This window comes from Entelurus aequoreus, linkage group LG13 (genome assembly GCF_033978785.1).
Source record: "Entelurus aequoreus isolate RoL-2023_Sb linkage group LG13, RoL_Eaeq_v1.1, whole genome shotgun sequence".
NCBI classification, from domain to species: domain Eukaryota; kingdom Metazoa; phylum Chordata; class Actinopteri; order Syngnathiformes; family Syngnathidae; genus Entelurus; species Entelurus aequoreus.
In genome coordinates this window covers 61,706,149-61,732,240 of record NC_084743.1, presented here as the reverse complement: position 1 = coordinate 61,732,240, position 26,092 = coordinate 61,706,149, and the positions used below count along the sequence as shown (strand labels likewise).

Here is a 26,092-nt window from a genome sequence, read left to right as displayed (position 1 = left end):
ACATTTTCAATTGAACAGTTAGCTGTCGGACATTTAATACACATTACAGTCATGTAATGGCAACAGTCCATCATTTTTAAGGAAAATAGTATAAAAACTCCCTTTGAAGCCATGTTCAAGAGATTTAAAACTGTCTTAAAAAGACTCCGATTGACTCAATTATGTAAGTCTCAAGAAGTCATAAGACAATCATTGAAACATTGTATGAAAGAAGAATGACTTTGATATTGGACATGGGATGCATGGTTCTTTGAAGGGAACAGGTCATCAGTGATTCCTTTCAAAGAGTAGTTCAAAATACTGGCTGGTTAATATAGTTACTTTTTTAAACAGTATATATATATATATATATATAATTTTTATTTTTTTTTAACTCTGGGAAACAATCGCTAGTTATAGGACGTAGTTCAAAACAATTAGATTTACACAAAAATGACTATTGGTGGGAATTATTCTGAAATATTGGCCATATATATATATATAAAATATATTTTATAGTAAACATTCCATAATGCAGTGCTGTATTTCAATGCTTTGGCAGTGACATCACTTGAATTTCTAACAGTATAGAAAAAAATACACATGAGTAGGAATCAAATGCATTAGTGAATATAAAAAAGTATAAATACAACTGCAATAAAAATTGTGAGTACAAAAGTGTAGTACCATATCTGGTGTGTGTATGCTTAAACTATTTAGAACAGTGAATCTCAATCTTTTTTCACCAAGTATCACCTCAGAAAACATGTGACTAACATTAAGATACAGTAGCGTAGTAGGCCTAAATATTCATTACAAACAGGGCAGAGGTTTTATTTAACAAGATTTTTACACGCAGTTTGAACAGTGACACTGTTTGAATATTTAATTAAGTCATTCTTTGGCAAACCACCAGATGGGGCCTGTACCACAGTTTGAGAGTCACTGATTTAGAATAATGAACCTGAAAAGTGAATTCAAATAAATACAATTAAAAATATTAAGTTTATATATATGTATATATACATATTTGATATGTAAATATACTGTATGTATATATATGTGTGTACAGCTCTGGTAATGGGTACATTCGCACCCACCTGCACAAATGTACTTCAAAATGTAACAATCAAAATAAATGACTTTTTTTTTTGTTTACTAGGGCATGCATATATAATATGCATTAGTTTGACCATTTAAAATCAATGATAATATAAAGGAGATGCTTGAAAATAGCATAAAAATGCCCCAAAAACTTAGAAAAACGCAATTCATAGTGTTACTTTTTGGTGTAACCATCATGAGTGCTCTGTTCAGGTATATTTCTTTTATATTTTGATAAATCATATTTATGTATTACTAAATTTAAATAGGTATTGATCAATATTTAAGCTGTGTGTATTTCATTTCAGTTTGCTTTTGACATCTTATGTAGAATTGTAGTAGTTGAAACTTTTACAACCTTGTGTTGCGCTCATGATGACGTAACCAAACTAGATTTCATTTAATAATCTTATTTTGAATATTTATTCCCTTTTTTTTACATTTAGTATATTATACTGTGTTTTATGCTTTTTTCTTTTTGGAACATGTACTATACATATAATACAATAAAGTCCCATATAAAATTATGTTTCTAGCAATACTTTAATTTTGCCTTTGAAAGTAACACTCCAATGTCCATTAGTGGAGCTATATATATATATATATATATATATATATATATATATATATATATATATATATATATATATATATATATATATATATATATATATATATATATATATATATATATATATATATATATATATATATGCCAACGCAACATTTGGCATGTGCATACAAAAACGGCTCACAACTGGGAGTCGGGTTTCATCGTTCACTTAAAAGAGCCGTCCAAAAAAGTCGATTTGTTCGCGAACCTCACTTCTATCATATCGAAGTCAGAAGACTTCTAGAGTCAAAGAGATGACAATATACTCGTATATAAAGCCGCTGTTTACGAAATTACTGTAAAAAAAAAAAGAATATATTTGTAGTAAAGTCCTACATTATTACGACATGCGGGGAATTTTAAAATAAGTCATATAACTAGATATACAGGACAGTCTTAATTAAGACCTAGGGAGTTATTTTTTTTACTAGTGAAAGGAAGGTAGAAATGAAGGTTATTTCAGGTGTTGGACACTCCCGACACAGAGAGAGCTGCTGCCTTGAAAAGCAAGTTTATTTTTGGTGTCTTGACATTAGAGCTCATCTGTCATGGCCGCCACCCTACTTTGTGAAGTTCCATCTTGTTCGTCTTCTTCCTCCCAATGATGCATACTCTTTCATAGCGACGCGGTGAGTACCCTTCTGCTTCTCTTCACTGCCATTCGTCGAAGCCCTGACAAATATTCGGGGGGAATTGTCGATATAACCATGTTAATTCAACTATCTTGTCAATTTCTTGACCATTTGTACAGCACGGACTCGGGGAAGTAAGATCCGGATGTTAACATAATAATGGCGGACATCGTGTCCCGCCAAACAATTAGGCACCAGCTTTGCATCCAAAGTTAACTTGTGTCACTCTGAACTTATTGTGTTTTATTACCGACATAACGTGACATGGGCATCATGGGAAAACCGTTTGGAATGTATATTTACATGACTAGTTTTAATACCTGTGACTATAGACATCTTATAAGTTGACGCAGCATTGGCTGCTGTGACGCGAGAAATTCGGCCGCCATCTTGAAGTGGTGACGAGGAGCCGGCGAGCAGCCTAAACCAGGCCTGGGCAATTATTTATAATAATAATAATAATGGATTAGATTTAATATCGGGCTTTTCTATTGTTAGATACTCAAAGCGCTCACAGAGAAGTGGGAACCCATCATTCATTCATTCACACCTGGTGGTTTGATTGATTGATTAATTGAGACTTTTATTAGTAGGTTGCACAGTAAAGTACATATTCCGTACAATTGACCACTAAATGGTAACACCCGAATACGTTTTTCAACTTGTTTGAGTCTGGGTCCACTTAAATTGATTCATGATACAGATATATACTATCAGATATATACTATCATCATAATACAGTCATCACACAAGATAATCATCAGGGTATATACATTGAATTATTTACATTATTTACAATCCAGGATGTGGAGGCGGGGGGAAGGGGGGGGGTAGGTTTGGTTGTTATCATCACTTCAGTCATCAACGAGAGAGAGAGAGAGAGAGAGAGAGAGAGAGAGAGAGAGAGAGAAAGAGAAAGTATCTACATTTGATTATTTACATTTGATTATTAACAATCCGGGGAGGGTGTTAGTTTAGCGTTGAAGTTGCCTGGAGGTGTACTTTTATTGCGGTTTTGAAGGAGGATAGAGATGCCCTTTCTTTTACACCTGTTGGGAGCGCATTCCACATTGATGTGGCATAGAAAGAGAATGAGTTAAGACCTTTGTTAGATCGGAATCTGGGTTTAACGTGGTTAGTGAAGCTCCCCCTGGTGTTGTGGTTATGGCGGTCATTTACGTTAAGGAAGTAGTTTGACATGTACTTCGGTATCAGGGAGGTGTAGCGGATTTTATAGATTAGGCTCGGTGCAAGTTGTTTTACTCTGTCCTCCACCCTGAGCCAGCCCACTTTGAAAAAGTGGGTAGGAGTGAGGTGTGATCTGGGGTGGAGGTCTAGAAGTAATCTGACTAGCTTGTTCTGGGATGTTTGGAGTTTAGATTTGAGGGTTTTGGAGGTGCTAGGGTACCAGGAGGTGCATGCGTAATCGAAAAAGGGTTGGTGGTAAGCTACATTTGTTGCCACAACTGCCATGGGGTAGACTGACGGATGCGAGGCTGCCAATTTGGGCCTACGGCCCCTCCGACCACCACCCATCATTCATTCATCATTCATTCACCAGTGTGAGCGGCACCGGGGGCAAGGGTGAAGTGTCCTGCCCAAGGACACAACGGCAGCGATTTTGGATGTCAAGAGGCGGGGAGCGAACCTGCAACCCTCAGGTTTCTGGCACGGCCGCTCCACCCACTACGCCATACCGCCCCATTATTTTTGACTTGGGGGCCACATTTAGAGAAAAAAATGTGTCTGGGGAACACTAATGCAAAACCTCACAAAAATGTCTGATTGAATGCTAAAAATGTTATGACAGACCGCCTTAAAAAACGTAATGGAATTAAAATGTTTTCTATGAACGATAAAACACTGAATATTGACAACATATGAATGCCACACCCCCTTTCGATCGACATGTTTTACAATCAAGTGAAACGCAACAAAAATGCAACAAACAGTGAAATATGAACGCTAAGGGTACGAAATAAACCCACCTACAATCTGATATATCTGATATATCACTAAGCGTTAGAACTTTGTTGTGAAAATCTCCTTCCGTGTCTGTGGAAACGCTTCCCGCCCACACTGCTTGGTGCCTTGTCTGAGCTGCTGTGACATAGATGACCATAGTAACTAATTAGATGACCATAGTAACTAATTAGATTACCATAGTAACTAATTCAATTACCATAGTAACTGGTATATCATCCATAAACGCAGGTTCCAACCATAGAAATACTTTGTATAGTTCAAGACTTACGGTCATTAGAAAACATCACTGCACATCATAATGGCAGCTAGTTTCCATCTTAAAGATCTAAAAAAATGATTTGGGTATGTCCGGCGGGCCAGATTGAAAAGCTTATCGGTCCGCATGTGGCCCCCGGGCCTTAATTTGCCCAGGTCTGGCCTAAACTGACAGTTGACAGGTGTTCAGCGTTTTCCTGCTCAAATGAGCGGACTGTTGAAAATAGGAATCGGGGGATTACTTTTCACAAGTAAGATTTAACATTAACGTACTATTGGTTGTATTTTGTGAAACAAATATTACCACAGAGTTGAGAAGGAGCAAAGATCTTCAATAGTACTGAAATCGTAGCCGCTAGCAAACAAAAGTATGACCATAATAGAATTGCTTGTCAATTAAATTAATTAAATATAAAAATGTATAAGTTTTGAAGTAACAATATTCAAATACTAACATTGTTGGGTAAGACAGAATTTGGTTTTATTCTGAATCCTTGGGTTTATATAATATTTTATGCATGGTCAGATAATTCTCAAGTTTAAAAGACATGCAATTGTATGCAGTACATGTATTTTTTTCTGTCAAAATTGGAAAAGAACGAGTATATTTAATAAGAAAGATGAAGTACTGTATTGCCTCACATTATTTCCAGGGCTTTGCGGGCCACATCTGGCCCCGAGCCTTGAGTTTGACATGTGTGCTGTATAGTCTATCTTAGTTTTACCTGGAAACATAACTGGCGGAACAGCGCCCCCACCTGGCTTTAAAGAGGCACATGCGACAATGCACAACATTAGGCGCGGTGCAGGAAGCAGGAGGCACCTGTGGAATGATGTGTTGACATTTTGTTGCCTCTTCTTTTGTCTAGAGGCACACAACTGTTGATCACTCCATCATGACGAAAGAAGAAGAGATCCCTGACTGGGTGGGTGCCCAGGAGTTCTATGACAAGTATGACCCCAAGGAGATTCTGGGAAGGTACCGTATGTACTTTTAGATTAAAACATCACTTTCACTATCCACAATCAATGAGAGTAGATGTAGTGAGAATTTAGTTAACATGCCTTTGGTGCTCCATACATCCCTGAAGCATGTGAGTAGACAATGAGTGCCTTCATTGTCATTCCCCTCCATCTGTAGCGCTGTTACTTGAGCGACACTGTTGGTGAGGTATGTTCAGAGCGGGTTTTCACATTACTGCACATCACTTCATCTCTTTTGATTAGTGAAGGAACGAGACACAAATGCTGGAAAGCGATAAAACATCAATTCAGTGTGAAGCATTTTGGTCGTAGCTGCAAGGGTGTGGAATTACACTGAGCCAATATGTCCTCCTTCATGCGGTTATGCACAAGATTCAAGTTCAAAACAGCTTTATTTGTTGCCAAGGAGGCAGCACAGAGCATATAGCAAGGTTGTCCAAACATTTTTCTACTGAGGGATGCACACTAAAAAATTTAAGCATGTGGGGGCCATTTTGATGTATCATAAAAATGTTTTAAATAAGTAATGGATATATTTATTAACATTATTCAACTCTTAAATCTCAAAATCAACTTCAACTCTACCTGTTGATATGAAGTAAGACGTTTTTTTTAATTTTTTTTATGCCCTTTTTGTCAAAGAAAATTCTGTTTTATGGCAAAAACACAAATTATGCAGTATGTCCCCCACCCCACAAAAATAAAAAATGGAATATTTGATGTGAAGAAGATGGAGCCTAAAATAGGTCAATAATTTATAACAACATTGCTTTTAATTCATTATACTTTTTTGGAGCAATGACAGTTTAAAAAAGTATCTCACTGTAATTATTGGGAATTTAAAAGTGCTCCACTGATAAAAGTGTTAAAAATAAGTCTTAATTTGTATTTATTTTTTTTACTTTCAACAATTAAATTTGTGGCTCAACTTCGGTTTTTATTATTTGTTTTACATTTTTTTGTTTTATAACCTTTTTGTCAAATAGTTTATTTTATTTTGCAAACACACAAAATATTAAATATTCCACCTTTTTATGTTTTTTTTATTTTTATTTTTTAATTTTTATAGTATTTTTAGAATACTCCGCAGGCCGCTAAAAAATTAGCTGCACTTTGGACACCCCTGGAATGGCACACCACAGATGGGGATAACACTGTATAGAGCAGCACACGTGGAGTAGACACTGGAAAATCTGAAATCTACGGACTGGAAAGCGGTTAGCGCGCAAATCAGTCAGTAATTGCACATATAAATAATATTTAAAATGCTAGCCTTTAAAAGGCTGTTAGTCTTTATTTTCTAAATGTATTTTATATTCAGTACAGAGTAATGATTCAATAGCGACATTCACCATATTTGTTGCTATTTTTGGAATAATTTCCTTAGTGTGCCTGGTTTGTTCCTGGAAATTGTTTTATTGGCTTATGGGGCAGTCACGGTTAAGCCCTATAAAGTCTGCCTAGCAACAAGTAGCCGGGATAAATGTATGACTTGATCTGAACAATTATGTTGATCTATATCAGGCCTCTGCAAATTAAGGCCCGTTAAGCTTTGCAATCTGGCCCGCCGGACATTCCCAAATCATTTTTTTAGATCTTTAAGATCGTAACTGCAGCTGCCATTATGATGCGCAGTGATGTTTTTAAATGGCCGTGAGTCTTGAACTATACAAAGTATTTGAATGGTTGGAATATGCGCTTTGGTACGATATACTAGTTACTATGGTAATGAAATTAGTTACTATGGTAATCTAATTAGTTGCTATGGTAACCTAAGTCACAGCAGCTCAGACGAGGCACCAAGCAGTGTGGGTGGGGAGCGTTTCCACAGAGCGGCCAGCCTGAAATGCGGGTGTCAGGGACAGACGCGGAAGGAGATTTTTACAACAACGTTCTAAAGCTTTGTGATGCATCAGATACATCAGATTGTAGGTGGGTTCATTTTTTACCCTTCGAGTTTATATTTTGCTGTGTTTGTTACATTTTTGTTGCGTTTCACTTGATTGTAAAATATGTCGATCGAGAGGGGGTGTGACGTTCATATGTTGTCAATATTCAGTGTTTTATCCTTCATAGTTAATATTGTAAATCCCACAAGTTTTATTTTCATGTACATTCTGGGTGTCTCATTTGTTAAAAAAATTTAAAATTCTATTCCGTTTTTTCGGGCGGTCTGTCATAACGTTTTTAGCATTCAATCAGACATTATTGTGAGGTTTTGCATTAGTGTTCCTAAAAATAGGACCCAAGCAGACATACTGTACGTCATATTTTCACAGCTTCGATATATATATCTATAGATATATAGATAGATAGATATACCGGCCCACAGACACATTTTTTTCTCTAAATTTGGCCCCCCGAGTCAAAATAATTGCCCAGGCCTGATCTATATTCTACTAGATCCATTTTCAAATGTCACACATGTTGCTGCTGCGTAACATATTTTCTAATAAAATTGTAGATTCTTTGTAGGTGGTGCACGTCAACAAGTCTACTTGCAACACAAGCGTAGATTAAACATGTAAGGCGTCTTCTGCCACGCAGGGGAGTAAGCAGTGTGGTGCGTCGCTGCGTCGACAAACGGTCGTCTCAGGAGTACGCCGTGAAGATCATCGACATCACCCCTTCAGACAAGACGACCCCGCAGGAGATCGAGGAGATCCGGGATTCAACGGTGAAGGAGATCGACATCCTCAAGAAAGTGTTTGGACAGGAGAACATCAGTAAGCACACTTGGAACTCAAACACAACTGTTAACTTTGTTCACTTGTTGTCTCACTAACCTTTGCCAAGTTGTTTAAATGTCTAATTCAGTATTTCCCTGCAGTACAGCTAAAAGACTGTTATGAATCCAATGCCTTCTACTTCTTGATTTTTGACCTGTACGTAAGCTCAAGTAAGAACATTCCACTTACAACTCTGTTATTTAATTTGAATACTTGTCTTATAAATCCCAGGATGAGGAGGGGGGAACTTTTTGATTACCTCACAGAGAAAGTGACTCTGAGTGAGAAGGAAACAAGGTGACTCGACAAATCCGCCCCATACCTCGTCTTCATGCTTTCACCCTCACCAGCCTTAAGGGTTTTCTCCATAGGAAGATCATGCGTGCTCTGCTGGAAGTGGTTCAGTTTCTCCACGAGCAGCACATCGTCCATCGAGATCTCAAGCCTGAGAACATCCTTCTGGACGACGAGATGAACATCAAACTCACCGACTTTGGCTTCGCCGTGCAACTCCAATCAGGACAGAAACTCAAAGGTTAGAGCTTGTAAATGTGGTGTATTGTTGGCCTTGCCGCCTTTTTCCGGGCAGAAGGGCGGCAGGGTTGTGTAACGGATCAAGGATGACGCCGGTGAAGTTCGTTGAACAAAGACTTAACCTCTCTCTCGTGTGCCAGAACACACCCTTCTTTATAGCCCCTGTTCTACGTCCTTTGTTTTAACATTGACGCCTACAAGTCTGGCCCTGAACCGTGTGGGTTTGGACAGGTAACAAGTTCCATATACTGTATGTTGTGCCCGCACACTATACCTACTTCTGTCATGGGGGCCAACATGAGCTGGAGTTTAGATGTTTATATTCAGCTACTTCCTCTGAATTCCTGCATTTCCCCTTATGTCTCCGGACCCTTTAGGGCCTCCCTTCTCACGCCATCTGTTTCTGGGTCTAACTTTTAATGTCCAATTTTTAACTAAGAATCACCCCTAAGCAACTATGGGGCATAGAATTGGATGTTTGTTGACACACCACGCTCTCAAGACATGTACTTTCACAAGTTGACAGATACTACATAAACAATATCAATGTATCAATTCACAGAGAGCTGGCACAAACGGTCATTCCACCCGAATTGGAGTGGGATACATTGTGGTTGTCAACGACCATGCATTTGTAGTTGTTTTTTATCACAGTCGTATGGTTTATTTGTTTCTGACATGCTTATTACAAGAGTTAAATTAATCTCTGGTTATATTTACCACTTGTCTGAAAAGGAGTAGAAACAAGCACAGTTCATTTAATCGAGAGCTTTCGAATGTCATTAAAAAGTTATAAAAGTCATTAAATGGATTTTGTGAAAATTAATGCCTTAAATGGCATTAATAATATGTAACTACAATGTCCAGAGGCATTTAAAAAAAAACATACAATTGAAGGTCTGGGCAGATTAGTCAATAAGTCGATTAAAGGAGCGATAAATGAAAATAAACTTGGTAACTTTTCACGGCATCGAAAATGGCTACAGTATGTCCGTGTTAGTTAGGAGTAAAACAGATTATGACAAAGCCTGTGGGAATATTTAAGATTAGATTAAGATTAAAGTACCAATGATTGTCACACACACACTAGATGTGGTGAAATTTGTCCTCTGCATTTGTCCCATTCCCTTGGGGAGCAGTGGGCAGCAGCGGCGCCGCGCCCGGGAATCATTTTGGTGATTTAACCCCCAACTCCAACCCTTTGTTGCTGAGTGCCAAGCAGGGAGGTTATGGGTCCCATTTTTATAGTCTTTGGTATGACTCGGCTGGGATTTGAACTCCAACCTACCGATCTCAGGGCGGACACTCTAACATTTCATCTTCAAACTGAATGAACAACATGAGCCCATCAGCGCAAACGAAGCTGATGGCATTGGCAACAAAAAAGACGACAAAACTGTCAGGTTCAAACACTGATGACATCTATTAATCAGACAAGAAGCAAGGAATCATGCAGAGACAGAGTTCAATTTAGCTCATGAGGAGAACGCATGGAGCTGCACACTTAGTCACAGTCTCACCCTACGCTGTAAGGTTCAGCTCCCGCGTGCCTCTATTTATTCAAGAGTTCCACAGTCAACAACACTAAGGCCGCCTCTAAAAGGAGTGGTCACATATATTATGCAAAGCAGGTCCAGGACGCACAATACGTGACGGAATGTGCTGGGGGCCGTGTGGTTTCGCCTTGTCCCCGCTTCGTCTGCGTGTTGTCATCTTATCTTCGTTGAGGTCCTTGAAGTCTCTGCTTCGTCTGCGTGCTGTCATCTTCTCTTCGTTGAGGTCGTTGAAGTCCTTGACTGTTAGAACAAAGATAACATCCACGGCTGAGGCCACCCCTCAGACAAGAAGTTTTTGTCCTTGCACAGATTAGAAAAGTCTAACTTGAGCACAATAGCTAAATAACTAAAGCAACAGACTTTAAGCATACTAAAGTTAGTGTGATAATATATACATAATTATTCTAACAAAAACAAACCGCCTGACACAGTTTTTCCAATTGGGGAGAAAAACTGCACTTCAAAATGCTCAATATTTATTGAAGTGCAATTTCTGCTTACGCAGATTTAGAGTCCATTGTATTTTTGTGGTTGTTTACTTATTTAGGATAATTAAATTATTGACCTTCTAATTACAATGGTAGAAATATGTTTATTGGGTTTTAAAAGGGTTACTTGCATTATTATATATTGTGAGTACATCAGTGCTTACTTTGGCTACTGTTCATGTAGACTTTTCAACTATTCAACATTATAATTGTCAAATACTTACAATTGTGCTTATAAAGAAAACTGTAAACTTGTGAGTGTTTAGGACAGGGGAATTAAATGTATTTTATGTTGCATTAAAATTAATTAAATTAGATCTGCAGATACCTGCAGGAATATTACTCTGTTTTTTCTAGCACAGAGTCTGTTTTTTCTGACACTGAGAAACTCAATGTATTGTTTGACTCCACCTGTGACACAGTTTTGAACTCAGTGGCTCCTTTAAAAATCAAAAAGGCCAAAACTAAATCAGAACCCTGGTTTAATGAGAGAAGCCGTGCGATCAGACGTGAGTGCCGCAAAGCTGAACGCAGGTGGAAGAAGGACAAGCTTCAGGTGTCACTCCAGATTTTAAAGGACTGTTGGCATCGATATCAGAGCACAGTAAAAGAGGCAAAAAGAGAACATTTGGCAAACATTATTGCCTCAAATAGTCTTGACCCTCGTGTTTTATTCAAAACCATTGACTCTGTTCTTAATGCCCCTCAGCCTACATGTTTAGAACCCTCCTCTGAATTGTGCAATGCCTTTTTAAAGTATTTTATTGATAAGATTGCCACAACGAGGGCTCTCATCTCTGTTCCGACCTCTGACCCTTCTGTCCCGTTTAACTACTCTGCTGTTTTTAATCAGTTTGAGCAAGTGACTCTGCGGCAGTTACAAGAGTTAACTAATCATATGAAGCCCTCAGGTTCCCCCCATGATGCTGTCCCTCCTACATTTTTTAAAGAAGTGTTTTCTTGTATAGGGCAGCCTGTTCTTAACATTTTAAATAGCAGTTTGTTTTCTGGTGTGGTTCCTACCAGTTTTAAACACGCTGTGGTTCAACCACTTTTAGAGAAACCTGGTCTGGACAGTTCAGTTTTAGCCCATTTTAGACCCATTTCTAAGCTGCCTTTTCTCTCAAAAATCTTGGAGAAGATTGTTTTTACCCAGTTAAACACTTTTTTAGAGGACTCTGATATTTTAGAAGTCTTTCAGTCTGGGTTTAAACCCCTCCATAGTACCGAGTCAGCATTAGTAAGGGTTTTTAATGACATCTTTCGAGCAACAGACTTAGGTGATCATGTGATTTTAGTTTTACTCGATCTAACAGCAGCATTTGATACGGTGGACCATGATATTTTAATTAGCCGCCTACAACATCAAGTGGGCATCTGTGGTACTGCCCTGAGTTGGCTGAAGTCATATTTGACTAACAGGACCTTCTCTGTAAATGTTGCTGGTTCTGAATCTTCTGTTGCTCCCTTAACATGTGGGGTCCCACAGGGCTCAGTTTTAGGACCACTGCTCTTTTCTATTTATTTACTTCCCCTGGGCTCAATCCTAAGAAAGCATGGTATTTGTTTTCATTGTTACGCTGATGACACACAAATTTATTTTCCGTTAAAGAAAAATCATGCCTCTTCAATACAGCCATTACTTGCTTGTCTTGATGACATCAAGGCCTGGATGGCCCTAAACTTCTTAAACTTCAATGAAAAGAAGACAGAAGTAATAGTGTTTGGACCTAGTGGTACCTGTGAGCTTCCCCCTGTTGACTTTGGCCCCTTGGCTTTGTACGTTAAGCCCATGATCACCAACCTGGGTTTTCGTATTGACAGTGATTTTAAATTGGACCGTCAGATTGGCACGGTGGTGAAAGCCAGCTTTTTTTATTTACGTCAGCTGGCTAAGGTTAAAAACCTGCTTTCTAGGCAACAGTTTGAGACAGTAATCCATGCCTTTATTACATCTCGGCTGGATTACTGTAACGCTTTATATTTTGGAATTAGTCAGTCCTCCCTCTCACGTCTGCAGCTGGTCCAAAATGCAGCTGCCCGACTTTTAACAAACACAAGAAAAAGAGAGCACATTACTCCTGTTTTAGCCTCCCTCCACTGGCTGCCTGTGTCTTTTAGAGTCCATTTTAAAATTATCTTACTTGTTTTTAAATCCTTACATGGTCTTGCCCCACCTTACCTCTCTGAGCTGCTCCACCTCTATGCCCCCACCCGGTCCCTCAGGTCAGCTGATCAGCTGATCCTGGAGGTACCCAAATCCAAGCGTAAGCTCAGGGGGGACAGAGCCTTCTCTGTTGCGGGCCCAAAACTCTGGAATGATCTTCCACTTCATGTGAGACAGGCCCCTTCTTTGGCTATTTTTAAGACCCTTCTTAAAACCCATTTTTATTCACTGGCTTTTAACCCAGCATGAGACTTTAAACTGTTTTTAACTTGTAACTTTTTTAACTGCTTTTTATCTAACAAAATTGTTCTTAGGGTAATTTTGTATTTGCTTTTTTAATGTGTATTTTACTTCTGTTTTAAATTTTATTTTTTAGTCTGTCCTTTGCCTTTATTTCTTTGTGGTGTACAGCCCTTTGTTTTTCAACTGTGGTTGTTTTTAAAGGGCTTTATAAATAAAGTTGGTATGGTATGGTATGGTATTACTCCACTTAGTGCTTGCCTTGGATCTGAGGGTTGATATGACATGTTGTGATGTATTAACACGCATTAAAAGTCTTCAGAGAACATTTGTACACAACTTCTGTTGAATGGGATTATTCGAACTGCCACGTGTTGTCCTTAAAGTGTCACTTTGTGTTTAATCATTGTCTTTCATGCAGAGGTGTGTGGGACTCCCGTTTATCTGGCTCCCGAGATCATTGAGTGCTCTATGGACTCAGACCATGATGGATACGGAACTGCTGTGGACATGTGAGAATCACTTCCCTCGCGATTGGAATACTGTCTTTTTCTGTATATATTATCAGTAACTAGTGGTGTTAATCTTCGATCCAATCCCGATTTCTGGGGTGATGTTTCGATTCAGAATTGATTCTCCATTCAACACGATTCTTAATTTAAACCGATTCTCACAATGTATTATTTGGTATAATAATTATAATCCAACTTTTTCAAAACTGGTTACAGGTTAGAGCAGACCTGGGCAAATTAAGGCCCGGGGGCCGCATACGGCCCGTTAAGCTTTTCCCAAATAATTTTTTTAGATCTTTAAGATGGAAACTGTAGCTGCCCTTATGATGTGCACTGATGTTTTCAAATTACCGTAAGTCTTGAACTATATGGTTGGGATCTGCGCGTTTGCATTATATACTAGTTACTATGGTAATCTAAGTCACTGATTTTTACAAGAAAGTTCTAAATTGAATATCAGATATATCAGATTGTAGGTGTTTTTTGGTTTTTTTTACCCTTCACGTTCATATTTTGCTGTTTGTTTGATTTTTGTTGCATTGTAAAATATGTCGACCGAAAGGGGGTGTGACGTTCATATGTTGTCAATATTCAGCAGTGTTTCCCACACATTCATTTATTTGTGGCGCCCCGCCACGAAAGAATTACGTCCGCCACAAATACAAAAAAAAAAATACAAAAAAAAAAATACAAAATTTTTTGTCCTGTCCAGCTTCTCAGGCAAATCATATAGTTGATGTAGATGCCCTTATAGGCTGTTCAGATTTACTTTACAAAAGAGAAGTGTAGGATACTTCTCTTGTTGCCTTATTTGTATTTGACCACTACTGTTTTCTGTTTATTTGTTACTGACTGGCAGGACACCTCTGCCTCTGTTTCACTTTATGTTGCTGGTAAATAATATGGTTGTAGTAGTAGGCTAAAGTAAAATTATTTAGTATGCACTAATTAAAGGGGCAGAGCTTTAAGAGACATTTTAGCTTTTATATTTTATAAGATATCTTTTTTGTAAGAACCACAATTAATAAATATATTTCAGTGAATAACTTATTGTTCAAATCTGTATATAAATATGTACATAAAGTGTTGTAATTATATTGTAAAATGGATGGATGGATGGATGGATGGACGTTTAAAACAAAACTGTTATTATTAATTAGCAAGTAAACATTTTTTGAGCCTTTTTAGAGAAAAACATTTCATTGTAGTAAATTATGCAAATTACTCGATGATGTCACGGTGGCCACGCCCCTACCGCCACAGGTATCTTGGCAGTTTATGGGAAACACTGTTCAGTGTTTTATCGTTACTAGTTAATATTGTAAATCCAACATTCTTTATTTTCATGTACATTCTGGGTGTCTCATTCAGTAAAAAAAAATTAAAATTCCATTTCGTTTTTTTAAGGCGGTTTGTCATGACGTTTTTAGCATTTAGACAATATTGTGAGGTTTTGTACTAGTGTTCCTAAAAATCAGATGTACCGGCCCCCAGACACATTTTTTTCTCTAAATTTGGCCCCCCCGAGTCAAAATAATTGCCCAGGCCTGGGTTAGAAGAACTCCTTCTGGTTGCATGGAGAAGGCCTTAAAACATTTTCAAATATTTTTTTAATCGATTTTTGAAAATTAGGAATCAATTTAGAATCGGAATGAGTAGGAATCGTGATTCAGATGTGAATGGATTTTTTTTGTGCACCCCTATCAGGGCTGTCAAAGTTAGCAGGTCAACTTGTGCGATTCATCACAAAAATGATCGCATTAATCACACATAAAGGCAGATTAATCACAATATTTATTTTGAGCGCACACATTATTCAAGTAAAACATTTAAACAATGTTCCTGTGTGACATTCTGACAGTAAACATATTTAAGTAAAGGTCATTGAAACTATGCAACAAGTTGTTACTGTGATTTTTCTGATTTAAGATACTGACGAGCTATAAATATTACGTGTGAATAGTGTAATCAGATTTGTAGAAATGCTGACACAGGGCTCATGAGCTTACAGTAAAAGGCAGCCTGTGCTAAACAAGTTGACATCCCTGGCAAAGTGTGTTTATTGGTGTAAATGATATGTCATACATACATGCTGACACGGCCATTTCTGTCTGGTTAGATGGAGCGCTGGGGTGATCATGTACACACTCCTGGCCGGCTCGCCGCCCTTCTGGCACAGGAAACAGATGCTGATGCTGCGTATGATCTTAGCCGGGAGTTACGACTTCTCATCGCCCGAGTGGGAAGACCGCTCAGACACTGTCAAGGATTTGGTTGGGCATCCATTATATCTTTGCTTTTTCTGTTCCCAGTACAGTCGGTAAGGTTGTGTTTTTGCCTCATCCTTCACTGTAAGCGTCTAAAAGTCTGAAAAAAGAAACAGCTGATACCCGGTGGTTGTTTTAGAACACTGCAGCTAGCCCTGGATAGTCCCACTCCTTAATGCGCCAATGCTGAAATTTAAATTTATATTCGTATGTCTTGTACATGTTGAGAATTGACAATAAAGTTGAACCTTGAGTCACATGCAGGATTCTCACAGAAATGAGGCAAAACATACAACCTTACCTACTGTATTACCCGGTGGAAATGACAGAAAAGTGATCAACTCTTTCCCGTGTTTTGTCAGATCTCTCGGATGCTTGTGGTGGACCCCAGGAAGCGTTACTCGGTCATCGACGCGCTCAATCATCCCTTCTTCTCCCAGTATGTCGTGCACGAAGTCAGACAGTTCAGTCCATACAGGAAGTTCAAGGTAAGATTGAAAGACCCTTAAACACCTGCTCCAAGGTCAGAAACAAACTTTTGAATGACTGCAGAACAGTCCAAAGTGGGGACCGGATATTTCCCACCCGCAGCTAATTTTTTAAGGGGCACATTCTAAAAATACTATTACAGGAAAAAAAAAAATTGGAATAAAAGAGCAAAAAGGTGAAATGTAACAAGAAAAAGTCAACTCTAATAACACAAAGTTGCCATGTAGGATGTTTTTTTTTTTCAAAACTGTCATAGCTCAAAAAGTAATAATGAATCAAAATCAATGTTATGAATTGTTGACCCATTGAAGGCTTTAATTACTTCACATCAAATATATTTAATTTTGGAAAATATTGCATATTTTGTGTGTTTGCCATAAAAAAAATGTTTTCTATGACAAAAACGGCATTAAAAAAAACACACTTTAAAAAAAAAAAAAACGTATAATTGACGGATAAATCTGAAGTTGATCTAGAGACTTTGGCGTAGAAAGAAAATAATAAAAATTTAAAATGTATGACTTACTTTTTTGGTTCCCTGAGAATCTTAGTGGGATTTCATTTTTAAAAACTTTCATTGTTCAAAAATTAATAATGATCAAAATTTACGTTATAAATTATTCGCCTATTTAAGGCTCTAATCACATCAAATATTCAACTTAAAAATATTTTTGGGAGAAAAATATTGCATATTTTGTGTTTGCCATAGAATCAAACAAAGTTTTCTGTAACAAAAACAGGATAAAGGTATACATAAAATTAATGAAAATGTGTAATCAACGGAGAGATCTAAAGTTGATCTAGAGACTTTAGTGTTGAAAAGTAAAAACAATAATGTATGACCTATTTTTAACACTTTTATAGGGGCCCTTTTGTATCCTTGAGAATTTTAGTGTGATTTTTTTTTTTTTAATTGTCTGTTAAAAAAAAATATAATTAATCCAAATGAATGTTGTTATTAATGATTTACCTTTTTAAGGCTCTATTTTTACTTCACATTAAATATTCTACTTAAAACATTTTTGGGGGGGGGGGGGGGGTATTGCATATTTTGTAGATTTGCCATAAAATAAAATAAATTTAATGACAAAAACGGCATAAAATAAACAAAAAAATATCATTGGAACCTATAATCGACGGATAGATCTGGAGATATAAGGTTGAAAGTTAAAAATAAAAAAAAAAGTATAACTTTTGTGGGATTGTTTAAAAATGTATAATGAATCAAAAGCAATGCTGTTATGAATTATTGACCCATTTAGGGCTCCAATTACTTCACATCAAATATTCCACTGATATTTTTTTGGGAAAAATGTCGCCTATTTTGTGTGTTTTCCATGAAATAAAAATGTTTTCTATGACAAAAATAGCATAAAAACAAACAAAAAAAACTATAATTGACAGATCTAATGTTGATCTAGAGATTCAAGGTTAAAAGTAAAAAAATAAATAAAGTATTACTTTTTTACAACATTTTTATGAGTCGGATCTGTTTGGATTTCTGAAAATATTGTATTGTTTTTGAAAATGAAAATGGTCAAAATGGCCCTCGCCTGCTTTGAATTTTTAGTGCGAAACGGTTGCGACACCTTCAACTCTCACTTTGTCCATCAGGTCATCTGCATGACGGTGCTGGCCACCATGCGCATCTACTGCAACTACCGCAGAGCCAAGCCCGTCACCAAGGAGGTGATGAAGAGCGACCCGTACGCGCTCAAGCCCATCCGCAAGCTCATCGACGCGTGCGCCTTCAAGATGTACGGCCACTGGGTCAAGAAGGGCCAGACGCAGAACCGAGCGGCTCTTTTCGAGAACACGTCCAAGGCCATCCTGCTGTCCATGGCGGCCGAGGCGGACGGGCCTGTCCATCCCCTCTGGTGATGACAAAACGGTCATCTCGGCTGGTGTGAATTTTACGTGGAGGAAAAAACGGTGAGGCACCAACCACTTAAGGAGGCTAACAATAGGTAAACAATACTCATGTCTGTCACTTATTTAACAAAACAAACTGACACGCTAGCTTGCCCGCCCATAAGTAAAGAGGATCATTTGTGTCTTTATTACTAAAGCTGGTTTTGAACACTAAATTTATGTAACTGAATTTTTTGCGTTTTTTTTTTTTTTTCAACATTTTTTTTTTTTTACGTCAAATTGTGCCGACAATTTCATTGTTTAAAAATTATTATGTTATAATGTAGTGTTTTAAAATTCGGTGCAGAAATATTTGTTGCTTCAAAGCTCAAGACCCACTTCTGGTAAATTAGGACTGAAGCGCCTCATTGGCTGCTTCTGAGACAAGATCGATTGTGTCTGTCTTAAAGGGGAACTGCACTTTTTTTATTTTGCTGTTCACAATCATGACGACAGATGTATATATTTTTTTTACATTATAACTCATAAATAGAGATGTGCGATAATGGCTTTTTTGCCGATATTTTCCAACTCTTAATTACCGATTCCGATATCAACCGATACCGATATATACAGTCGTAGAATTAACACATTGTTAAGCCTAATTTTGTTGTGATGCCCCGCTGGATGCATTCAACAATGTAACAAGGTTTTCCAAAATAAATCAATTCAAGTTATGGAAAAAAATGCCAACATGGCACTGCCATATTTATTATTGAAGTCACAATGTGCATTATTTTTTTTAACATGCCTCAAAACAGCAGCTTGTAATTTGGGACATGCTCTCCCTGAGAGAGCATGAGGAGGTTGAGGTGGGCGGGGTTGAGTTGGGGGGTGTATAATTATAGCGTACCGGAAGAGTTAGTGCTGCAAGGGGTTCTGTGTATTTGTTCTGTTGTGTTTATGTTGTGTTACGGTGCGGATGTTCTCCCGAAATGTGTTTGTCATTCTTGTTTGGTGTGGGTTCACAGTGTGGCGCTTATTTGTAACAGTGTTAAAGTTGTTTATACGGCCACTGTCAGTGTGACCTATATTTATAAGGTTTATTGGCACTCTGTACTTTTCCCTACGCCCGCGTACACAGCGGCGTTTTAAAAAGTAATAAATTGTACTTTTTGAAACCGATACCGATAATTTCCGATATTACATTTTAAAGCATTTATCGGCCGATAATATCGGCAGTCCGATATTATCGGACTCATAAACGTAAATATTAGTCCACTTACAGCGGAGGCACTGGGTGGTCCTGTATTCCGCTCATAAAACCCAATAAATATTATCGGACTCATAAACGTAAATATTAGTCCGCTTACAGCGGAGGCACTGGGCGGTCCTCTATTCCGCTCATAAAACCCAATAAATAACCATCCAAAAAGTACTCAATTACCATTTCGTGAGTTGAATATTAACCAATTATTAGTGATATTGTTATTATAAGCGCTAACGCAGACAAACTATTTATACCAGCGCCGTGATCACAAGCTTGCATGCCAATGTTGACATGATCGACTGATGAGCTGTTTCCTTGTTCGTCAAACTTTATTTGTAGATCAAAATTCATGCCTCTCACCTGGATAGTAGAAGGATGAGGATGTAATCCGACAAGGTGGTACACTTTGACAGCCAATTTAGCCTTGGAAATGGCAAATGACAGGAAAGGACGCTTGGTTCCACCCCTCTTTTCTTCACGAGGATTATGAGTCATTCTTTATGTAAATAGAAATATATGAACATCCCAGCAGTCGGCATCCTAATGACAGCAGACATCGTACAGTAAGAGATGTTTTATTATGTTTGTTGGCTCTCATAAAATCTGCAGTGAGTAATAATCAGTGATTTAGTGGGGGGAAAAAAGTGAACGTCATGATGCATTTTTTTAATTAATGCGCCGCGTATGCTTAAAATGATCAAAATACATGAATATGAAATGTTATTGTAAATGTGCCTGTTACTACATTACATATATACCAGGGGTCGGCAACCCAAAATGTTGAAAGAGCCAAAAACACAAAAACAAATCTGTCTGGAGCCACAAAAAATTAAAAGCCATATTACATACAGATAGTGTGTCATGAGTTATGAATTGAATTAAGATGACTTAAAGGAAACTAAATTACCTCAAATATACCTACACATGAGGCATAATGCTGCAATATGTACATATAGCTAGCCTAAATAGCATGTTAGCATCGATTAGCTTGCAGTCATGCAGTGGCCAAATATGTCTGATTAGCACTCCACACAAGTCAATAACCTCAACAAAACTCACCTTTGTGTATTCATGCACAACGTTAAAAGTTTGGTGGACAAAATGAGACAGAAAAAGAAGTGGCATAAAACACGTCCTAGAAAGTCGGAGAAAGTTATACTTGTAAACAAACTACGGTGAGTTCAAGGACCGCCAAAATTAGTAGGACAAAACGGCGCTCGCCAAATACTCAAATCAGTGAAGCATGTTTAATATAAACAGTGTGCTTTATAACAATTAGGGAGGTTTGTGTCATGTTTCTCCTCCTACGGAAACCATATTAGAAGAAAAACTTATTTTTTTCCCCTCATCTTTTTCCATTTTACATACATTTTTAAAAAAGCTCCAGAGAGCCACTAGGACGGCGCTAAAGAGCCGCATGCGGCTCGCCGACCCCTGATATATACTTACATTTTGTATATAAATCCTTATGGAGCTTTGTAGGTAGAATAGAGCGGCTCCTTTAGGCTCCATTGTAAGCAGACTTTTGATCTCATTTATTTAGTATTTAGAATGCATTGAAAAAAAATACATCTGTCATGTCTTGTAAAAATAGGCAAAATTCCACAAAAAAAGTGCAATTCCCCTTTTAAAGTTTTAAAACGAATATTTCTCCAGATTTTTTTTTACATAGAAAATTTCTGAACTGAATTTTCATAGTGATTTTTTTTCTAAAAAATTCTACACACTGAATTTTTAAACACACATTTTGCTCACTGTGTTTATTTCAATGACAAAAAAAATGTGTTCACAAATTCAAAATGCAAAAACATCAGTTACATTTACTGCGTCAAACCTTCATACAGACGTGCTACGAAATTGTTCAACTTGTTTTTCCGGCCGTCACATTACCCAACCCTTGATTTAAGACTACCAAAATACCAGTCATGCCCCTAGATTTAATCACAATAAGAAACGATTTTCATAAGTAGAAACACTTGTATTTGGATGTGTCATTTTACCTTTTAATTCATGCGGAGTAGTAAATATTAAGTGCCATTTGCTGAAATGCATAGGGACCTGTCAAAAGCATGATCACCACTCGTCTTGCTAGTTTTAACTTGTATCTTATCAGACTTGTTTTGGAAAACCATATTCGAAACATATTTGGACGGTTTACTTGGCTGTCATTCACACACACGCAATCATTTAACTCCTAACACCCATCATCATGTGAAAATGAAATGTAGCGTCTTAACGGCAAATATTAAAGGTTTTATTATTCCTCGCTATTTTGGTCGCTTTTAGCTTCTCGTGTTTGATTCGGCCAACAAGGAATGTGTAAAGAGCATGAAGGAATGAGTCACTGGGCATAGAAAACGTTGCCCTCCTCTCCATTCTGCTGCTTCAACATCGCTCAAATCGAGCTGCGGACATGTTGTGACACCTATCATGCAACATGATCCAACCATGGCAACAACTCGGCTTGATCAAAAAACACGTTTGTGTCGCAAAGCTCAAACTGTTTTTAAATAAATGAAATCAATGGCAATGTTGATGTTACACTTTATTGCTTTTCAAATATTACTGCACAAGATGAAGCCTGGAACTTGTCTTTAATTCTCCTGAGGTTCTTCATGCCCACCGAAGCCCTGTGGAACACACAAAAACATTACAATTTGACAAGAACACAATGTGTGACACATAATGCATGATGTTTTAAATAAATCAAGTATTATATACACCATTACGCCTCTGAATGGCCACCGTAGAACAGAGGTGTCCAAACATTTTCCACAGAGGGTCGCATACTGAAAATCCCAGTATGCGGGAGATTGATTTATTTTGTCTTAAAGGCGTAAACAGGCTCCAGCTAATTTAATATATATATATATTTTGGCCCTGCCTGGACAAACATGAACACTTTTGTCTGTGGTCACCGGCGAAAGGAGTACCGAATTTTTCGGAGTATAAGTCGCACCAGCCGAAAATGCATAATAAAGAAGGAAAAAAAACATATAAGTCGCATTTTTGAGGGAATTTTTTTTGATAAAACCCAACGCCAAGAATAGACATTTGAAAGGCAATTTAAAATAATTTAAGAATAGTGAACAACAGGCTGAATAAGTGTATGTTATATGAGGCATAAATAACCAACTGAGAACGTGCCTGGTATGTTAACGTAACATATTATGGTAAGAGTCATTCAAATAACTATAACATATAGAACATGCTATACGTTTACCAAACAATCTGTCACTCCTAATCGCTAAATCCCATGAAATCTTATACGTCTAGTCTCTTACGTGAATGAGATAAATAATATTATTTGATATTTTACGGCAATGTGTTAATTTCACACATAAGTCGCACCCCCGGCCAAACTATGAAAAAAAACGGCGACTTATAGTCCGAAAAATACGGTAAACCGAATCCTCTAAGTCAGTGTTATTTTACCCATTGTTGGGAAGCCAAGAAATATCGGTTTCCCAACTGTGGTCTGTATGGCCTGCAGCATACTCAGGTGTAATACCTGTTTCCACCACTTGTGGCAGTAATGATAATATCAAACAAGCAGAAGAAGTCTATAGCTGATTTAAGTGGTGAAGCTGTATTTTCATTTAACTTAAGTTTTATTGACAGTGTATTAAAGAAACATTACTATAGTATTAATTTTGTTCCAATGTATATATTTTAGCAGTCTGAAGCCAAAGTCAGAAGTTTCTCAAGCACAAAAAGGACTTTGACATTTTAGTGAAGAAACATATATTATTAATTCTGTTGTTTTATTTTAGCACTGCATAACTATGTACATTTATTTTTCGTCAGTTTATATGAGCCTGTTCTGTTGCAGTGTATTTGATTATTTATGTTCTCAGCCTGACATAAGCCTTCATAATACTCTTTGTGATAAACACATGCTTTCATATTATTTGACAGTTATAAATTAGAAGTAGGTTAGATATAATTAATGAATATTCAGTGTTAATAATTGAGTAGACCTATGGCCCCTCTGTAGTGGAAAAGTTGGGCCCTGAGGTCTAAAAGGTTAAAAACCCCTGCTCTAAGTGGACTATTTGGGGTAGCACCTCAGTCACCTACCCTCAACAAATCCAAAAAAGAATCTTGTAACATTCACAACTTGGTTAGAAGACTGAGTTAAATTGGAAGGCTGGATTAAAGATGTTCTTTGTTTTCTCAAAATGAAAAAGATTAGGCTGACATTGAATGGTTATTCTGCAAGGTTTCAAGAACTGTGAGGTGCCTTTCTAAAATAAGTAGGAGAAACCGATCTCCAAATTAACCCCGATTGAAACAATTGAAATGTGGGTGGTTGATGAGCCCTTTTGTGCTTGTTGGTCGTATCTCACTGGGGCTATTCAGGACTGCGGCTGTCTGGTTTCTTCTGTATTTATTTAGTCTTTTTTTTTTTTTTTACTTGTTGGGGGGAAACAATATTTGATGCACTTTTGGCTATCTTTATGTCTAAAACCTAATAAACAAATGTTTATTTAAAGGGAATTGCGCTTTTTTTGTCATTTTCCTTGTCATTTACAGTCCTTACAAGATACTTTTTTTTTGTATGCATTCTCACTCGTAAATAAAATTCAGCTAATGAGAACCATTCCGGCCATAAAACTAAAAAAAATCCAAAAAGCGCCAACAATATTCTATTTACGTCTTGTGACCTGAATATTAACCAAGCATTAGCAATATTGTTATTATAACTAACCAGCTTATGCTGCTATATTGACATGCTAAGCTGCTGCATCGCCTCTGAGTTGGTGAAAGTTAATTCTAGATTATAAATCATGCCTCTCGCCTGGATTGCAGAAGATTGTGGACATATATCGAGAAGTTGGTCAACTTTGGTAGCCAACCCATCATGAGGATTATGAATAATTCTTCATTTTAACAGGAAGATAAACATCCCATCAGTCATCCCAGTGAGAGCACACATTGTACAGTAAGTGATTGTTTTATGTCCAATGTCTCTCATTCAAGGTTGCCATGAGTAGTAGTCAGTGTTGTTGAAGGGAAGAAGCGAACATTGGTGTGTGTGTGCAATTAATATGCAGACGTATGCTTTAAATGAGCAAAATATGTATATATTACATAGAAAAAGCGAACATTGTGGTGTGTGTGTGTACAATTAATGCGCCGACGTATGCTTAAAATGAACAAAATATGTATATATTACATATATACTTACATTGATTGACAAGTTTGACATCTTAAATAATTGAATCCATAATGCTTTAAAAGGCAAATGTATGGCACAAAAAGCCAAAAGGCTTATTTCCATTGTGGTCCTTTAAATATTCATCACATTTGATGCATTCAATAATAAAAAACATATAACCTGTAACATGCATATAAAATATTACATTAAAAAATTGATAAATTGTGTACATATACGCAGTATACATGTCAGGTGACTTGAAAAACAATATATACAATGTACAGTATATAAAACAGTTTTTAAGGCGCGGAATAGTGCGACTCATTGACTCAATTGTTAGCTGACTTTTTCTAACCTTAATTTACGATATAGAATGTATAAAAGAAGAAACATGTGTTCTTGTCTTACATTAGGATTGTGAATGATAAGCAAAAAAAACAAAAAAGTGCAGTTCCCCTTTAAAATAGTTACATGTAAAGACAAATAAATGCACATCTAGGGATGATGTTCGAAACCGGTTCTCCCGGTTGTTCGGTAAGAAAATAACATTTTCTATGGACTCAAATCCCTTTTCGAGAACCGGTTCCCGTTATCGAGGCCACTATAGGCAAGAAAAAGAGTTGGTTCTTTATTCGAATCCCTGGGAACGAATCCCGTCCCACAGGGCATATATTATGCCCATTTGATTGTAGACTCTTACTGACACCTTGTGGCGATATGAAAATACTACGCGTCATTAGTTTGGGCACTTCCGGGTTGGCGACGTCAGTTCAGTTCACGAGACAATTGAGAAGTAGACAAGTTGTGTTAGCTCTTACAAGCCTTGGAAAAGATAAGTCTGTAAGTAAACTGTTTCACTTGTTTATGTAACTCAATATTAAAGTGGAAAGTGGTTATGTTTGATTTTAAGATGTTTATTGAAAAACGATTTTTGTGCACCGTTTCAATGGATGTTTGAGGACTTAAAATGGCTGCCAGTCGTGTATTTCCACCATCGAAATAATTTTTTGGAAGAATTGTTGATTGATGACTGTGGTGTTCTTAGTGTGTGTAGTTAGTATGTTCCAATAGCAGCAGAAGTGCACTTTTTGGAGAGCTGTATTATTTTCAGTTTTGTGCCCAAGGGACTGATTTTATTTAACACTATATTATTATTTATACACCTATAGTGATCACAGAGACAGGTTGTTTTTGTGTAACTGTATATATTTGTTTTTCTGAAAAATCCCACTTAATATAGTTTGGGTAACAACAGTCAATATGTTTTGTTTTTTT

The 26,092-nt window shown here is 37.3% G+C and overlaps 2 protein-coding genes across 5 annotated transcripts in view; one reads left to right on the top strand and one right to left on the bottom strand.

Moving 5' to 3' along the window:
- The first annotated feature begins 2,109 nt into the window (after positions 1-2,109).
- On the top strand, positions 2,110-24,181 carry LOC133663567 (phosphorylase b kinase gamma catalytic chain, skeletal muscle/heart isoform-like). 4 transcript variants are annotated; one of them, XR_009828374.1, is made up of 10 exons: positions 2,110-2,325; positions 5,439-5,548; positions 8,101-8,279; positions 8,384-8,579; positions 8,654-8,817; positions 13,689-13,779; positions 15,899-16,052; positions 16,409-16,534; positions 18,150-18,467; positions 21,943-24,181. XR_009828374.1 is itself a non-coding variant. In XM_062068128.1 (10 exons), exons 2-10 carry the CDS (start codon positions 5,466-5,468, stop codon positions 18,414-18,416), a joined length of 1,185 nt encoding a protein of 394 aa, XP_061924112.1. In that variant the 5' UTR covers positions 2,113-2,325; positions 5,439-5,465; the 3' UTR covers positions 18,417-19,221. The 4 variants fall into 4 exon arrangements, 2 of the variants coding, with proteins under 2 accessions (XP_061924111.1, XP_061924112.1); XR_009828373.1 differs by having other exon boundaries at positions 18,150-18,502; XM_062068128.1 differs by lacking the exon at positions 21,943-24,181 and having other exon boundaries at positions 2,113-2,325; positions 8,384-8,438; positions 8,514-8,579; positions 18,150-19,221.
- The window catches only part of LOC133663568 (protein NipSnap homolog 2-like), a 45,882-nt gene continuing 42,001 nt past the window's right edge, over positions 22,212-26,092 (bottom strand). The window contains exon 13 of the transcript XR_009828375.1: positions 22,212-22,286. The gene's annotated coding sequence lies outside the window, so the exon portion shown is untranslated. The remainder of the gene's footprint in view (positions 22,287-26,092) is intronic.